General features: G+C 45.6%; 3 protein-coding genes across 3 annotated transcripts in view; 2 read left to right on the forward strand and 1 right to left on the reverse strand.

The window, feature by feature from the left end:
• Window positions 1-2,089, reverse strand: part of LOC106805237 (protein PRRC1-like) — a 22,083-nt gene extending 19,994 nt beyond the window's left edge. The window contains exon 1 of the mRNA XM_014806758.1: window positions 2,076-2,089. The gene's annotated coding sequence lies outside the window, so the exon portion shown is untranslated. The remainder of the gene's footprint in view (window positions 1-2,075) is intronic.
• Window positions 2,090-2,607: 518 nt separating this feature from the next.
• LOC106805217 (iodotyrosine deiodinase 1-like) lies at window positions 2,608-3,178 on the forward strand. The gene is made up of 2 exons (XM_014806726.1): window positions 2,608-2,706; window positions 2,990-3,178. The coding sequence occupies exons 1-2, from the start codon at window positions 2,608-2,610 to the stop codon at window positions 3,176-3,178; spliced, it is 288 nt and encodes a 95-aa protein (XP_014662212.1).
• Window positions 3,179-12,539: 9,361 nt separating this feature from the next.
• On the forward strand, window positions 12,540-15,686 carry LOC106805218 (iodotyrosine deiodinase 1-like). The gene is made up of 2 exons (XM_014806727.1): window positions 12,540-12,975; window positions 15,655-15,686. Exons 1-2 carry the CDS (start codon window positions 12,540-12,542, stop codon window positions 15,684-15,686), a joined length of 468 nt encoding a protein of 155 aa, XP_014662213.1.
• Window positions 15,687-19,344: the final 3,658 nt, after the last annotated feature.

A 19,344-nucleotide genomic window follows, 5' to 3' on the forward strand; every position in this document is an offset into this window, starting at 1 on the left:
GATCGCACGTGGCAGTGGGCACTAGTGGCAACAACATCGCAGGAACAACTTGTATGGCGGGTACGGCGGCGAGTCGACAACAACAACAACCACAACACAACAATAACACACCGCAGCAGCAGAACAACTGTATGGCGGACGGCGGCGGGAGTTCGAACAACAACAACAACAACAAAGCAACAACAACTTTAACAACAACCGCAAAGCAGAAACAACTGCTTACTATGGCGGTACGGCGTTGCGGGAGCCGACGATCCATCAACAACAACAACGAACAACAGACACAACAACCGCCAGCAGCAAGGACAACTGGATGGCGGGTACGGCCGGCGGGAGCCGACATCAACAACAACAACAACAACAGCAACAACAATAATAACAATGTAATAACAACAACAAACAACAGGCAGCCAGCAGCAGCAGCAACATACAACAATAACAAGCAGACATCTGATGAGAGCGGATGGCGTACAGCAAAGTTGAATACGATCGTGCTGCATTTTTGTGCGAAACGTACCGTCCGGATATTCTTTTGAGAAATACCAAGAATGGAGTCCCAGGTGACACTGACTATGCGCTCGCGAGAGATGAGTTCGGTCCATCGTGCTCCAATCTATTCACATCATTTCAATCTTTCTTCTTAGTTAGTTAACGGCCATTGATCCTAGGCCACCATGCAGTCCTATGCAGCCATGCCACCTTCACTATTAGCCGCTTTGCCGTAAAGTTATTTTTATCTAGCCAGCCGAAATACGGTCCTAGCTAAGCACGCACGGGGATAGCGTTTCGAGTGGGGCGAAAAGCGAGAAAGAGAGATAGCGATTAGGAAGAGGGAGAAAGAGGAGACGGACCTCGCCGACGTGTGCAGAAGGGGAGGGAGAGGTGCGCGGCGCGTAGCCGAGAGAGAGACGCTCTTAGCAAAGACGGTCTGAATTTCTACATGAGAATTATCTGTAGCCGGAACTTATTGCTGCCGTTCGTTATATACAGGGGTAGCTCACTCCATTACTCTCCGACACATTCACCGGAACGGCAAATCGATCAGGCGCTGCGGCCCAAGTCCGTACGGGAAGAGGAGAACGTACAGTTAATTAATATACGCGGCTAAAATGTTTGTATGTGCCAAGTGCATCAAGCTCACAATCAGTACAAAGGTCGATTCCCTAGCCACTGGTGACTCTAAAAATACAATTGTCAAATGAACTGGCGGAGTAAGCTGCGAGTGTGGGTGTGGTAGTGTGTGGGGGGGGGGTGTATGTGGTGTGTGGGTGTGCGGCTGGTGTGTAGGTGTGTGCTGTGTGTGTGTGATGTGTGTGTGTGATGGTGGTGTGTGTGTGTGTGTTGTGTGTGTGTGTGTGTGTGTGTGCTGTGATGTGTGATGTGTGTGCGGGGGGGGCGGGGGAGGGCGATCCCGAGTCCACCCTACGCGCATTAGGCTGGCTCGGCGCGCCCCGCCGTGTGTTGTGCGGCGCGCGGGTGCGTGGGTGTGTGTTGGTGTGTGTGTGTGTGTGGTGGTGTGTGTGTGTGTGAGTGTGTGTGTGCGCGGCGTGTGTAATGTCGTGTGTGTTCGTGTTGTGATCCTGTGTTGCTGTGTGGGTGGTGTGTGTGTGCGTGTGTGTGGTCTTGGTGTATGTGCCTGTATATCTGTGTGTTCGTTGCGCGCGGTTGTGCACACAGCAGTGTCTGTGCGTTCATAGGTTTATATGTATAATGGAGGAAGTAGGGTAACGATGCATAGCAATAGTACTATGTGTATACGTCGCCGTGTCCACACACGATAAATATTGCTGTCTGGCGGTTCCTGCGAGCTTGCGCTGTTGCGCTGTTTGCCCGGTAGCATTAGCTGACGTCATTACAAAAACGTGCACCACACACACAACACACCACAACGACACACACACACACACCACACACACACACCACAGCACACCGCCGCGCGCTGCGCACAACACACACACACACACACACAACACACCACACACACACACACACGCACACGACACACACACACATATATTATATAAATATTACCACGAAAAGCACGGCGCGCGCACGCATGCACGTCACCGCGCGACACTAACCGTACGCAAGGCCCGAGCCAAATTTTAGCACCAGCTAAATCGGTAGAGCGGTAAATGCCTCGAGTGTCGAACGTGTACTTCAACGAAATAACGTCCAAAACAGTATAAAAATTCGAAAAATTTGATCAGGATGCATGTTTTCAAGATTGAACTCGGAACGGATGTAAACACTGAATCGTTCATAACGCCATATCGCGACAGACAGTATTCGCTTGCGTACGTGTGAACGCTCCCACTCAAACCGACCCGAGCCAAATTTAGTCTGAGCCAAATTTAGCCCATTTAGCTCGAGCCAAACCATTACCATGTGAAGGCGGTATAAGTGCACGGCCATCGTTGCCTATTATATGGAAGCTAGCTTCGCTAGACCGTGAACTCAGGGCAATAACTCGCGCACGCAAAAAATAGACCTAACATTTTCCAGTCGCTATTGTTTGTTTAACAGTTTTTTATTAATCTGTTGACTTAGCGCAACTCAAAACGGTGTCCGTCTGAATTCGGGTGTAACAACTTTTCCAGAAAGCGCATGGGAGATAAATGGGTTGCGGATCTAACGCAGTTCAAGACCAACTGGGTGAAACCATATCTGGAGGTAGCGCCGTACGTTATCGTTGTCTTCAAGCAGGTGTATGGAACCAACGCTAATGGAAGTAGGAAGACTCACTATTATAATGAAATCAGCGTCTCGATTGCATGCGGAATAATGTTGGCGGCCATACACGTAGGTTTTAAATCCGCACGTACGCGCGTATACGCACATAATATACATATAGGCGTGTATGTAGGGAATATTTATAGTTAAAATGTACTTGCGTAGATTAGGGATTAATGCAAAGATATGTGCATTTGTGCAATTTTGTAAACTGGGGAGACTAGCTATATATCTTATTAAGTCTTTGTTGTTACAGAATGCTGGTCTGGTAAGTTTGACGAGCACACCACTGAATGCCGGACCGGCTCTGCGCAAAGCTCTGGACAGGCCAGCGTACGAGAAAGTTCTCGTTGTAATGCCTGTCGGTTACCCGGCAGATGACGCCACTGTGCCAGATTTAACGCGGAAGCCACTCGCTGACATAATGATGCATATTGCTCCCTAGAATGTTTATCGTTACCAGCAGCTTATTAGAATAACACAGTTCCTCCATTTCTATAAGTATATTCCGGATCATATAACTAGGAAAAGAAGTACGTGTTATTCCGTAAGCTACCACTTTATAATTTAGAGGGATATAAGAATTATTATGAGACATATAAGGTGAGAGAAAGGTCTATATAAAGAGAGAGCTAAATAGCGCGCGAGAGAGAGAGAGAGAGAGAGAGAGAGAGAGAGAGAGCGCACACACACACACCCACACTGCAGATTACTCCCCAGTTCATTTGACAATTGTATGTTTTTATAGTCACCGTGGCTAGGGGATCACCTTGTACTGATTGTAGCTTGATGGCACTTGGCACATACAAACATTTTTAGCCGGTTATATTAATTAACTGTGTTCTCCTCTTCCCGTACGGACTTGTGGCGCAGCGCCTGATCGATTTGCCTTCCGGTGAATGTGCGGAGGAGTATGGAGTGAGTACCCTGGTATATAACGAAGCAGCAATAAGTTCCGGCTACAGATAATTCTCATGTAGAATCAGACCGTCCCTGCTAATGAGCGTCTCTCTCTCTCCTGCGCGCGCGCCCTCTCCCTCCCCTTCTTGCACACGTACCGTCTCTCTTTCTCCCTCTTCCTCATTCTCTATCTCTCTTTCTCGCTTTCGCTCACTCGAAAACGCTAGTCCCAGTGCCGTGCTTAGGCTAGACCGTATTTCGCTGCTAGATAAAAATAACTTTACGGCAAAGCAGGCTAATAGTGAAGGTGGCATGGCTGCATAGAACTGCTTGGTGGCCTAGGATCAATGGCCGTTAACTAACAAGAAGAAAGATTGAAATGATGTGAATAGATGGGAGTCACGATGGACCGATTCATCTCTCGCGACGCATAGTCAGTGTCACCTGGACTCATTCTGGTATGTCTCAAAAGAAATATCCGTATGGTACGTTTCGCACAAAAATCAGACGATCGTAATTCAACCTTGCTGTCGCCATTCGCTCTCACAGAACTGCTGTTGTTATTGTTGTATGTTGCTGCTGCTGCTGCTGCTGTTGTTGTTGTTATTATTGTTATTATTATTGTTGTTGTTGTTGTTGTTGTTGTTGATGTCGGCTCCCGCCGCCGTACCCGCCATACAGTTGTTTCTGCTGCTGCGGTTGTTGTTGTTGTTGTTGATGATGTCGGCTCCCGCCGCCGTACCCGCCATACAGTTGTTTCTGCTGCTGCGGTTGTTGTTATTGTTGTTGTTGTTGTTATTGTTGTTGTTGTTGTTGTTATTGACTCCCGCCGCCGTACCCGCCATACAGTTGTTTCTGCTGCTGCGGTTGTTGTTATTGTTGTTGTTGTTGTTGTTGTTGTTGTTATTGTTGTTGTTGTTGTTGTTGTTGTTGTTGTTGTCGACTCCCGCCGCCGTACCCGCCATACAGTTGTTTCTGATGATGTTGTTGCCACTGTTGCGACTGCCACTGCGATCGTTGTTACTGCTGCTGCACTAATCACCAGATTAATCCTAAGAGCGTGCTAATTACCCATAAGAATGTAGGCCATCAACAATTACGGCAGCAGTAACCTCTACAAGGAACATACACGAGAGAGATTCGAGCTCGCGTTGCGAGCAACAAAAATGTCATACGTGTGTAAGGTTTCTGCATGCAATCATCTTCATGCTGCAGCAAATAAATACCAGAGATTGAGATATAGGTATACCATCAAGAGCTAATAATACCGGTAATAATAAGGTATTATTAGCTCTTGATACCATATATAGGCACTAAACGAAGTAATCTACCATAATTAACATCATTTAGTTTGGACCTGTTTACTATAAGTGGAATCTCAAGCGGGGATATAATTAACGTAATGCATGCTCGTGCCGTATAATGAGGGCAGATGCTCCATCAGTACTGTTAGCCGATGGATGTTAGTTAATTAACCCAGGCCTTTGTGTAGAGTTTTAAAAGGCTTTGGTGAGCGCGGGCTTCTTCGGCTATAACCCATAACGCTGTCCTGACAAGCACCAATATTTTAATCTATGCAAAAATCTTACGCTGAAAGGAAAGGAAGTTAGATATTAAGATGAAAATGTGGTGGATTCGAAAAATAGCCCGATGTGGATGATGAAGATGAGAAGGGGGTGCAGGAGGTGGGGAAGAGGATGTGAAGGGTGTAAGAGTAAGAGAAAGGAAATAATTATCTTGTTGTTGTTCTTGTTGATGATGATGATGATAATGATGATGATGACGATGATGATGATGATAATGATGATGATGATGATGCTGCTGATAATGATGATGATGTTAAAGGAGAGTGGAGAGGAAGAAGATGAAGAAGAAAAAGAAGAAGAAGAAGAAGAAGAAGAAGAAGATATAAGAAGAACGGAGAATAGGGTTAGCATTAGGAGCAGGATAAGCAGGAGAATCAGGAAGAGGATGTAGTTGTTTGTGGACATGGACGTAATTCACTACGTACGCACTGCCTATTTCATTACAGCATGTTTGTTACGAACAGATATTCTTGTGTGCGTTTGCGTTTGTGTGCGTGGGGGAAGGCGGGGGTGCGTGCGTGCATGTGAGTGTGTGAGAGAGAATGTGTCTGTGCGTGCGCGCGCGTATGTGTTGAAAAAACACAAATCTTCTCTATAATTAGGTTAGCGCAAATAGAATACGTACTTCTAAAAACTCGGTACGCGGTGCGGCGGCATAGTGGGTGAAGTTGAGGGTTACGGCGTTGAAAACTCGCATACAGATAAGAGCACTTCACAGAACTCGCTTAATGGCGCGAAGGTTCGCCCAGCCTTAGAAGAATAAAAGGCTACGCACTTCCTATATTCTCATTTATAGTTTCAAGTAATCTAGTAATTCAAGTATATGCCTATTTATACGCATATGAATATGGTTTGAGTAAAGGGATCCGAGCATCCATTTACGACTTCGTACACATCGACGACACCTGTCCTCATAATATATCCGAAAATTTTAGTAAACTAGAATTGATAGCAAATTTATTCATCCTAATGCGCTACTTATTTGATAGAAATATCTCATTTAATGTTAATTGGATAAAGAATTTACTACAACTAGTGTATTCTTTTTTTAATAAATTTCTTGGGTTAATCGAGAATGTACTAAACCCAAAGTGGCGCTTATTATTTCGTTAAATCTTTGAACTAAAACTAAACTTGATTGACGATTTGATAACACTAAATAATTGTTATTCTGTATATAAATGCCCAGCTTAAACCAAAATGGCGCGCGAGAATTCATTTAAAATCAACGCGTTTAATGGTTCGTCTCTGCACGCAGGCCCCGTGAAACCACGGAGAACGCCACGATGCTCCTGAACTGTTCGCCGGCCGAGTCGCTGCTGAAGCATGCCGACGACGTGACGACGTCGGTGCTGCTCCTCCTCGTGCACGTCGTGCTCATCATTCTCGTCATCCTGAGCAACATCGCCGTCGTCGCCGTCATTCTGCATCACAAGCGGCTGCACACGCCCTTCAACTTCTACATCGTCAGTCTGTGCTCGTCGGACGCGCTCGTCGGATTATTCTCGCTGCCGCTCTACACCACGCTCGAGTTCTTGTGCCTCTACAACACGCGCGTCTACTGCGTCTTCTTCAAGATCTTCCGCTTCATGACCGACCTGACGTTCATGATGAGCGTCTACTCGATGGTGGCGATTGGTGCCGAGCGCCACCAGGTGGTCATCTACCCGCTGCAACACGCCTACACGAAGCGGCAGTGCGTCACACGCATCGTCGTCATCTTCGTCTGCTCGCTCGTCTACGCTTGCTTCTGGGGCATCTGGTTCCCGGCGGAGAAGCATCCCGAGTACAAGGACATCGTGCAGCTGTGCCCGGACATCAGCTACATCAGCAACTCGAACGACGACGCCTTCTTTCTTCAGCTGGCCTTCGTCGACCTGACGATCCTCTACGTAATACCGCTGACAATCAGTGCCGCACTCTACCTGCGCATAATACACCGCCTCTGGAAGGACACGCGCGACTGGCAGCAGCGGAACCGGCAGTCGCACGAGGCCGTACCGATCGGCAGCGTCGGCGGCAGCGCCGTCGCGCGGAAGGTGAGCGCCTGCAGTTCGAACGTGTCCGTGACGTGGTACGCGCTCTCGCAGAAGAAGCGCGCCATCAAGATGTGCGTGACCATACTGCTCGTCTTCGCCGTCATGTGGATGCCCTACCACATCTTCCACATCTACTACGTCATCAACCGCAGCGACGTGCAGGACGCGCCCTGGTTCCTCTTTCCGATCGTCAACATCGTCTACTTCTCCAACTCGTGGATTAACTGCTGCATCTACGCCTACTACAGCCAGAAGTTCCGCAGCCTGCTGAAGATGACGCTGCACTGCAGCCATCGGGCGATCGACGACGACGACGTCGACGACGAGCAGGGCGCCGCCGCGCACAGCCACAGCAACATCATAGCGCTCAAGCACGGCGGCTGGCGGCCGCGCGCCGCGCATGCGCAGTTGCTCGGCCGCGCCAACATCTGCTTCTCGCCGGCGATGACGACGATGCGTAGCGCGCTGCGAGCCGAGAGGCTGCGTTCGAACACGAGCGGTAGCGACATGTTCGAGATGGCCAACGGAGACCTCGCCGCTGCCGACGCTTGCCCGTCGCAGGACGACAGCACGGTGTGCAACCAGAGGCAGCTGGCAATCGTCCCAAATGGCAACTCGTTGGGTCACGGGTCAGAATCGGCTATTACGCCAAATGGCATCACGTCAACGCCGGAAAGGGAACTGGTGGCGGTGCCAGATTGCACGACAGCAAGACAGGACAACGAACTGGCGGTTGCACCTAATGGAGCCACTGAACTGGCGGTTGCACCTAATGGCGCCACTAAACTGGCGGTTGCACCTAATGGCGCCACTGAACTGGCGGTTGCACTGAATGGCGCCACTGAACTGGCGGTTGCACTGAATGGAGCCACCGAACTGGCAAGAGAGACAGACGCAGATAGTGAGAATAATGGCTTACTCTAGTAGCTCATGGTAGTTTTGTATGCAATTTATGTCCAACACTAAACTCTTCAAGAATCCACTAATTGAAGGTCCAGGAACAATATTTGGTTGGTAACACATTTCCCACTGACGGCGAAATAGTTTTTTGGGCCACGCCCTTTTCGAGCGAAGTACTACCATCCACAGTGACTGCATCTACAGAACCGTTGGACCTAGGAGGTTGCCCGACCACTCAAAATGTGCGCAATGGTCACATTATGGGGTGTCAGTAAAAGTCAATGGTTTTTAAGATAATTGCCAAAAACCGATTTCAGCATGTTACGCACTACAATTATTCGTAATTGTTCCTGTTATTTGGATTTCTACACTTTTTGCCTTTACTACAGCCACAAAACGTCACACATTTTATGTTCCTTTCTCTGCAAGTGCACGTTTTGGTACTCATACACGATGTTGGGCATTTGCATGGAGGGGGCAGGTCATCGGGCCTGCACGATACTGGAAGTATCACTCGTGTTATGCCAACATCCGTTGCTTCATATCCATACTGGAGTGGATCTGGTTTGGGGACTGCAGGAGTTTGGGCTTGCAACCACATCTTACACTGCAGATATGCTCTCTTTATGTGTTCTCGTAGCGTTGATGAACAGCACACAAGCTGGTTGAAGTCCAGTTCTTTCTTGGAATTGTGCTGCTGCTCCCATCGATATTCATCGAAAGTGGAACAGTCTGTCTTCTTTAATCCAGACACAAGAAACTTTTCAGCATTGCTTGTTATCTGTGGTGACAGTTCTTCTACACCAAACCCTTCCAGTAGGGAGAGATCCACGGATGCTTTCAGGCCAGACAGCTTTGGACCCACCTTGCTGGTACTGTTGCAACCGCTGAGAGCATGAATGGCTGGGAGACACGACACCAAACCGTTGTCCAGTTGATCAACCAACAGGTGGACTGGTACCGTTTTCTTTGTTTTCCAGTTACCAAGCTTCACATACAGCTTTTCTAGTTGCCAGGTTTTGTTGAAGTGGAAGATAAGGTTGACAAATACATCTGTGTTAGGTGAGTCAACCAAGACTGATTGAACCTCGTGTTTCACAACACCATCATTAATATGGAACATGATTCTGTCGTCGGCTTCTTCTTAGTTGCTTGAAAGCTCTGCGATCTGTGTTTCAGTGCCAGCTAATAATTTCCTGCATTCACCCCCATATACTCCTCCAAAGAAGATCTCCTGGTCCGACTCGACATTCTGTAGCATCCACTTGAAGACATACTCCTGCAACCGAACTTTGTTCAACATTGAGCTCGAGAACATATCAAGATCGACAGGGAGTTTCTGATTGTCAGACCTAATGGTGATAGTGATTTGTTCTGAAGAACTTCGCTGTGCCCGTTCCATTTGTTTGATTGATGATTTTTGATAAACGTCAAAAATCATGTCTATTCTTGTGGACTCGGAGCCTGTAGCAAGAATGCTGTTGGAAAGACTCTCAGCCAATTTATCGAATGTGTGAAGGCCCATCTTTTTTATCGGTAGTTTACGCACAAGTGCCATGAAATCCACTATTGTCATTTGAGCGTCACTCTTTACATTCCTCGTCTCCTGTGGAAGTTGACTGACAAGTTCCCTGGCTAAGGAGGCTTTATCGGGCTTCTTCAATTTGATGCCATTTTTACATTCAGTGGTGAGGAACTGGTATGTGCTGGTCAATTCATACTTCAGGAGTTCTAGCATGCTGTACCCTCTTTCTCTAGCATAGTCAATGTACCTAATCGTTTCTGCAACATCCTTTTTCGCCATCGATTTCTTCGCTGTGGACGGAGTAGAAGTACATTTCACGAAAATAGTAATGCGGTTGGTAGGGATTGTATCATGTAGGTGCTTCTCCTTATCCTGAAATCTGGTCTCAACAAACTCTTGATAACTCTTCTCACCAATTCACCTCTCCAGGCATTCAAGTAATCCGTCAACAACCTCCTGGGGTATGTCAGCTCCAGTAGAGATGTTCTGAAGTCTGATTCCAGCGCCGAACGGATTGTTGATGGATTTTATGTAATCCAGAAGCGTATTCGCACGAACATGGCCAATCTTCGTAGAACTTGGATTGAACTCATGGTGTAGGCTCAGTTCACTGTCATCTTTGTCTCCCAAGTTACACCATTCCAGCAGCTGTGCCACATGAAGATCTTTCTCATGCTTTAGGAGATTCCATAATGCTACTGCTTCTTTCTGTCTAGTCATCCCAATGATACCTCCAGCAACTTTGGCGGGTTTATTGTAACACTTCTCGAGTGCCATGTCAAATCCTACTGCACTGCCTTGTCGGAAAGTGTGGTACATCACCCATCTACCATCTGTAAAGCATCTGTAGATACCCGTGAGCTTCCTTTGTATGTCCAGGCAATCTTCAAGGAACAGCGTACCCCATCTGCTATAGTTTGTCCGGCCAAACCCGAAGAACCAAGGCGGACAGCGCTTCATACTTGAACATCCCCGCGGTCGCGTGCGCATATCCCGCGGAACTGCACGTCTCATCCACGCGCAGCGCTTAGGATCAACAGCTTAGCTGTGCCACGCAATCTTGTATCATGTCTCTCTGGACTCTACAGGAATCAAGTAATTGAACAATAGGAACAGGAACAATTACGAATAATTGTAGTGCGTAACATGCTGAATTGGCAATTATCTTAAAAACCATTGACTTTTGGATATGAAAATGTATTACTGACCCCCCATAATGTGGCCATTGCGCACATTTTGAGTCGTCGGGCAACCTCCTGGGTTCAACGGTTCTGTAGATACAGTCACGGTGGATGGTAGTACTTCGCTCGAATAAAGCGTGGCCCAAAAACTATTTCGCTGTCAGTGGGAAATGTGTTACCAACCAAATATTGTTCCTGGACCTTCAATTAGTGGATTCTTGAAGAGTTTAGTTCTACACATAAATTGCATACAAAACCACCATGAGCTACTCTAGTAGCTATATAAATCAAAAGAGAGTGTTGGACTAAAGAAAAACGTGCAAAAACAGTGGAGCTCTCGGTAAACCGCCGCACCGTGCGAGCATGGTAACCGCTTAGAATCTATTAGATATTCGCTGTCGTATCTCATACCGCGTGGCAGCGCTGCCGGCGCCGCGTATCTCTCTCTATATACACGTGCGTGCGAATATCTTACGGCAGTCTTATCGCCAGCATGCTTGCTTCTGTGGGAACATTGCAGCGCTTCCTCGGATTATGATTTTTTCTGTTTCATTATGTACTATTTTCCACACGCAAAAGTCCGCCAGTGCATTTGATTCCCAGAATGGAATTATACTGAGCTACTACTAACTAGTGAATATATGGTGTCCGTCAGTGTCCGACATCCATGCGTACGTGACGTCCGTTGGTGTCGGGCGTTCTTAATTGGTGTGGCGTGCGTAATTGTGTGACGTCTCTGCTATTCTGCGACATTCTTTGATTTATACATGGCGGATGTTTTATCCTCGGGTTGCAGCGACGCATGGGGCGGCTCTATTCCATGCTTGTGAGTATAAAAGAGGTCATAGAAAATTTTAATCGGTCAGGTTACACATTTGAAGCTATCGTATTTTCTTCTCTATTCTTCAACTGATTAGCATGTTTAACTAATGGAATGTCGTGTTAAATAGGGTTTACTGCAATCGAATAAAAGCTTTAATAGAGTCTACTATCCCTTAACAAAATCGGGAATATACTTCCGGTCGGGTCTCAGCACCCCCACCCCCTCCAAAAAAGTGTAATGAAATTGAATTTTTCCCATTCAATCCCCGTGAAAATTCAATATCCCAACTCTCAATAGGTCTATTTAATTCTAATTTTGAATAAAATAGGGATTTAACTTTCGTGATAACATCGTATATGGGGAATGCGTCGAAAATTAACCGTCTGAGTTTTAGTAAAATAATGTCATTCTTGGAACGAGTTACAGACATTTTACAGTAGATGTATGTCATTTTCCATTTGTGTAATAATACATTAGGAGAGTATGAATAGCGATGACGGATTTGTAGATAAATGTTCAGTATTTATTGTCTGTAAAATGTGAAATTTTCACCCATTTTCCTCCTGAAAGTAGGGGAGGGTGATTGTACACGACATCCCCCACCTAAATAAGTGGGGGGATATAACACATCCACCCCCCCCCCCCCGCTATCTACCCCCCTGGTTTATACGAATCTCGCAGTGCGATGCGCAATGTACACGTATTCGCTGTGAAGGATCGTCATTGCGAGCTCTGGGCCCCTGTAGCACATTGACACTGAACCTGCCAAATTTTACAAGGGGCGTGTAGGTCTGGCAGCGGGCGACGGTGTAGCTTTATATTATAGAAGCAAGTACGGAGTGTGCAAATATAATGGCATCACTTCTGCTCGCCGACATGCTGGAAGCGGCTCCGTTTCTCTGTCGTTACTGGCAAGTGCTAGTATCCCTCTGTTTGGCGGCCCTGGTTAGCTACGCCGTCAAAACTCTACAGGCGAACACCCGAGCGGCAAATTTAAAGCAAGGCATTCCGAAAAGCAATTTGTCGAGATATGAACGAGCGCGGGATCTCGACCCATCGAGATCAAATCTGGAGGAAGATGAAGAGCAGGAAGAGGAAAAACAGTGTGAGGAAATGGATAACGCACAGATCAACCACATAGCGTACGGTCGCGCTACACTTTCGGAAGATGAGATGCTCAGGAGGTCGAGAGAGTTCTACGAGTTGATGCAAAAGCGAAGAACGTTAAGGTTTTTTAGTGACAAAGTCGTGCCTCTGGAGGTAATACAGAACATAATTCACACAGCAGGTAATTGTAAACCGCTAAATATTCCCGCATATCGCTCCATCTACATCTCAAATCAACGTGTTATATATATTTGATGTTGGATCAGGTTTTTCAATCTGTATGGAGTAGTATAACTAACATCTAAACCGGTCCCGAACCATTTTGATACAGGATCAAATTTTGCAGTCTGTACGGGGTACTAATGATGAGTGCAGTGCAATGAACCGTCATTCAAGGCCCCCGCACACGGTGCATTTTCGGTGCGCCGAAAGTTCACCGTGTGCAGGCTGGTTTGCGTGCGCATTCAGCGAAATTCACAGTAGCTCGATATATCTATATCAGGAGTAGATAAAGATAATCCCTATTATCTACTCCTGATCTATATATATAATACATCGCCCAATAATTCCAATATCACGTTGTTCAGATACTCTGTAACAAAGCGTTCGCACGAGGAAATGCGCAGTCCAAGAGATTCGGGATTTTTCAAGCACGGCAAATAATTTGGCATCTGAGAAGCCGCGTATTTCAACAAATACCGAATCTATTTAAGACGCGTTCACACGAACGTTTTTGGCCCGAGCTTAATGAGACTCGCGCCAAATTTGGCTCGAGCCGAGCGTTCACACGGGCGGGTTTTCGGGGCCGTGCCGAGTTAGCATGAACCAATTTGGTTCCATCGAAAACGTCTGACCAGGCCCGAGCCAAATTTTAGCACTAGCTAAATCGGTAGAGCGGTAGATGCCGTGAGTGTCGAACGTGTACTTCAACGAAATAAAGTACAAAACAGTATAAAAATTCAAAAAATTTCATCAGGATGCAAGTTGCACTGAATGGAGCCACCGAACAACTCCAAAATGAACTCGCGGTTGCGCCGAATTTCGCCACTCCGAGCCACGTTGTCCTGACGGATAGCTGCTCTGAGCGGTCGTACTGCTGAGATACGGGTAACAGATCATAACGGGTGTGCAAACATGACAGGACTCATTGATGCAGACATGAATATTCTGATAATTTACGGTGTGAATAATGATGGTCCCGATTGATATGGACAATATGATGCACCAAGCTCAGATAGATTGGCTTGTACGAAACAGCAGTCCGGGGGTCGGGTGCCCCATCAGTTAGGATATGATTCTGGGAGTTTTAGCGGGAATCTTTCAAATCGTCTTTATTATCTGCTAGTCTATAATGTATTATGTAATTATTATGTATTATATATGTATAATGTAATTAATATATTGATGTTATACCTCTATAATGTAAAAATATCCCATTATTGTGAAAACCTTTAACGTGGTAAAACCTGGGTTACGCCAACGTTTGTTGGTGCGAGTAGATCTATGCGAGATCAGTAAATTAGTACATCTGCACGCCAGAGACATTTGTGTGATAATTACACGTATATGTATATATGGTATAATGGAACTATTTTTCTATGACGATTACCTGCCAACGTTGGGTGAAAAAGAACGAACAACACTAATGGCTATCGCAAGTTATCGATATTTGAATCGTCCGTAGTCAATCTATACATTTACGTCTTTACCCGTTAGGCATTTATATATAAATATTACTATACACCTAACGTTACCAATGACAGATATACCCTGCGTCACCTGATTATTATGGAAAAATTTTAACGAGATCATTTATGATGGCTTTTGATACTGCATAAAATATTTCGACGAATTTCAGTAATTATCATGGTGAATATCAATAATCACACCCACTAGCCTGCATCTATATGTAGGATATCATGCGTATATATATATATATATATATATATATATATATATATATACAATGGCTTTAAAAAAACATTACAGTAAACACTAAACGTGTTACCTCTGGCAGATGCTATATCGAGGATAAAAACTTCTGTGATAACGGGGATGACGAGAAAAGTTGTGAGAGAGCGAGTAAGTCAGGACAAAGTCATGAAATTTCTCATGTATATTACACAAAGGTTGTGAAAAGCGATTATGTCAGGATAAAGGCTTGGCTATGTAATTTTGTTGTCTGGTACTCAGTAGCATGACGTATTCACTTGCTCTTGTGATATCCTCTTGCTCACTACATTCCAATATTTTGTTTGAATGACTTATAATGTTCGTGTCTAATGAATCATCAGTAGAGCGTTACAGCATTGCACACAGTAATCACGTATGCCTCATTGCGTCACATTGAGCAGAGACTATTGAGAAGCCAGAGCGGGGTGTTGCCAGCGCGGGGTGTTGCCATCGTAGGAAGTTGCCAGAGCGGGGTGTTGCCAGAGCATGCAGAGTGTTGCCAGCGCGGGGTGTTGCCAGCGCGGGGTGTTGCCAGAGCAGGGTGTTGCCTGCGCGGGGTGTTGCCAGCGTGGGGATGTAGCCAGAGCGGGGTGTTACCAGCGCGGGGTGTTGCCATCGTAGGAAGTTGCCAGAGCGGGGTGTTGCCAGAGCATGCAGAGTGTTGCCAGCGCGGGGTGTTGCCAGCGCGGAGATGTTGCGTGGGGGTGCTGCCAGCCTGTGCGTGCTGCCAGCGTGTGGATGATATTGCTGCCAGTTTGTGGGGTAGCTCCCGGCTGAGGTAGGCTGCCAGCAAGGGGCAGGTTGCCAGCATGCATTATTCCCTGTGAACCGGCATTTAGTTTATTCGATACGATATAAACATTGTGGCATATCGTCAGAAATTGCTCCGTAATTAATCTGCATTTAGATTACAGCATTTCTCTGTGGTTCAAGTTCTAATGCCCTAGACAAGCGTTGTCAACTGTGCGTAAGGTCGTTACGGATGTCTTATTTATACAGGCTCTACTATGCGCGCGCCATACGGTATTTCTCAAAGGCAGATCAAGAATGTGCAAAGAGGAGCTTCACCGTGTAAACAGTCAGCGAAGGGCTGCAAGCTCCTTTAAAGGGTCCGCAGGGCGGCGCCTCTCTTTCCCTCACATTTGCCGCATTAATCAGCACATTTGGTTGTTCTCTTCGGCGTTAAATTCTCGACAAGTTGACGGCTCGAAATATACAGCCAAATGATTAGCGTCAATTCACTTTCTCTATCTTTACTGGCACTAAAACGTTACCTACTATATACTATTAATCGGTACCACATCTTTGTTTTTTTTCGAATTTTTGTTTTAACGTTTGCAACGCCGTGTAACCAAATACACTTCACTGATATTTGTATATCTGCCTGCAGGGGGCGGACCTGGAAAAGGTTGCCAAGCATGTATAGGTAATGGCTAGATCCGCATCAGTGCCCTATCGTATTATCAGGAGTACATGAGTATATATATATATATATATATATATATATATATATATATATATACATATGTGTGTGTGTGTTTGTGTTATACTATACTATTTTATTTGACAACCGCTTGATATTACCCGGTGAGCGCATGAATTTTTCTGCAAACCCACGCGCGCGGAAGTCATCAGCCATTTTTCTGATTTTCATTCTGTCACTATGTTTACCATTCTTTAGCTAACCTAATATATATACCGTATAGTGTGAAATTGTCGCTGAACTAACATGCTGATAATCGTAGCTCAAAATTAATTGCACTAGAAGCAAAGAAATCAATCACGTGCGTTTAGCTAGTCTCTTACAGTAAAGTGGAGACGAACGGGGTATGTGGCTACATATAGCATAGGAAGACCGCTAAATGTCAGAACGCAGAAAACCATTAATTTGAGTGCGATTGCGCATTAACTTCACATAAATGATAACAATCAGCGTACGTACGAAGGCGTCTACCTTCGGTCTGACGCAAACCGACGATGTTTGTCGTTCAAAGACGACAATCATTCATATGAGGTAAAGGTCATTCGTGCACGGAGACCAAAGATGGGGTTTTCCTATGGTTTTTCCGACTATGTTTTGCGACGAAAAAATACATCGTTTGTTGCAGACAAGATGTGCGGTTATTTGCTTTTTTGAGTTGTTTTATTCGGCATGAACGTACATGCTATGAACAGATATGAAATATACTACCACTGGTCATGCACGGGGTGCCATACTCATACGTTGACACATATATTACCAATTAATCAAAGAAACGAACAATCAAACAACGTGCGTTCAATTGTGTTCCGCAAACGCGTATACGCTATATGTCGCGTGTTTTATGTTAACATGACCGTATCCCTGCTATATGTCGTCGTAAGAACAGCACGACAGACTCCATTCTATCTTACTGGCGTGACGACAATGTAGCCCGGTAATTGCTGCATGGGAGAAAAATAGAGGTCACAGGCTGCATCAATATGCATTGCATGATTACTAGGCCTCCTTTTCTACGCTTCGTACGAAAGCTCGTCTGACGCATAATAATAGGAGCATTTGTGTGGAAAGAGCAGCAGAAGCAGAGACAGCAACGGTAGCAGTAGCCGTGCTAACAGTTGCAACAGTAACAGTAGCAGTAGCAGTATTAGTTGTAGACGCAGTGGCAGCAGCAGTGGCTGCGGCAGTGACAGTGGCGGTGGCAGTAGCAGCAACAGCAATAATAATAATAATAATAATAATAATAATAATTATTATTATTATTATTATTATTATTATTATTCATATTATACCAACAACAACATGTACAGCAGTAGCAGCATCGATGGAAACAGTCATAACGGCGATAGCAGCGGTAACGGCAGTAGCTGGTGGAAGGCCTAATATGACACTAACTACTATAACTAACTAACACTAACTACTATAACTAACTAACACTAACTAAGATATTCTAATCACTGGCAACCTATGTTTATTCTATTCACAATAAAAGCGATACGTAGCGGAAATTCCTTTGTTTTGTATTGTTGTGGCTTCTCACATGCTGCCTAACATATATACATAGAACCTGTCACCGGTGCAGGTGTTCTACTTTGCCCCAGCGCAATAATGCGGTTGTGTTTATTTTTGTTCCTCGAGTAATCAAATATGAACTCCACATGCCACAAAGCCCGCATAAAAGCCCTATTGCTGCGGTGCCGACCAAACGACTACGTATATAAAATACCCATAAAGGATAGACGGAGTCGCATCGTTATATTAGATCGGCTATGGAATCGTCTTGTCGACAACATCCGTGCTTTCGTTTTCATATCCGGTGCCTTTATTCCATGATGTCGTACCCTTAGACGGACATTCTATCCAGCAGGAAGTAGCATTGCGGGTGTATACGAGGAAACGATTTCGCACGATGCTAGGCGAATGTACTGTGTACGCCTGGAGCTCAGGTTGGTTGAGTTTACGCGTAGTAGATCGTAGGTATTCTAAGGCTGGTAAATGACGAATTTCCCTTGTTGTGGAAGAAGCCACACTTCTTCCCTATTATCTACTTCTGGTATTATAGATGCACGTAATCACGTTATGTTACCCGTGCTTGTCAATAGCTGTAAACAATTATCCTCCACGACGAACCGTGGTCTAACTGCAATTTAATCAAAACCCGACACCACTCACCGATATGCCCGATACCCGATATGCACTCGGTTCGTACAGAACGTATGTAATGGCTTCTCTGACCTTTCAATATATTATTCACAAGGACTGCTATACTGTTTTACATGCTCAGTGCATGCGAGCTTCATATTGCATTATTGCTAATCATGCTCGTACATGCGGGAGGTAGAGCGGATGAGTTGATTGGGATTTTGCAGAATTATTGTACCGGCTGACATGCAAATGCATCAGGATAAATAAATGAAATAAGACGCACGACCGTGAGGCACTGACTAGGAAAGAGAGAGCGATAGAGAGCGAGAGAGAGAGAGAGAAAGAGAGAGAGAGAGAGAGAGAGAGAGAGAGAGAGAGAATGCATTTTCGTATTGTATTCACCATGATATGGATGGTATATTTAAGCAAAGCTGTGGGTACAAGAGGCGAAATGTCTTAATGAGGTCTCCAAACGCGTGATAAGTATATTCTAACCACTTGCCTAAACTAAGGAGCCTTATTAGACAAGGGGCGGAGGCGGATTTGTACTGTAGTTAACAGTCCAATGAAGCTCCTTGGCTCAAACGCGGCCAACGACACGCCGTGCCACCAGGTGGCATTGGTGCACACCGCGCCACCAGGTGCCAATGGTGCACACTGCGCCACCAGGTAGCATTGGCGCACACCGCGTAAGCAACCTTGCGGTTGCTGATGGTTATCGTGAACGTAGATGCACTGTATTAACTATTGCCGGACCATTGTCTGAATGTACTGAAGACACTAGTGTGAACGGCCTTGCTGCGGAGATACGAGTACATGGCGGCTTGTCTAGTGAAACCAGGCAGCTCACCGACGTGACCTTGACGAACTCTGTCCAACATGTCACGTGAACATATATGTACCTGTTTGCATACAAGCAGGTAAATGAAAGTCGCGAGCATTTTATTAATAAAAAAACATCCTATATCAAAT

Source organism: Priapulus caudatus, unplaced genomic scaffold, assembly GCF_000485595.1.
Source record: "Priapulus caudatus unplaced genomic scaffold, Priapulus_caudatus-5.0.1 Scaffold106, whole genome shotgun sequence".
Taxonomy (NCBI): domain Eukaryota; kingdom Metazoa; phylum Priapulida; class Priapulimorpha; order Priapulimorphida; family Priapulidae; genus Priapulus; species Priapulus caudatus.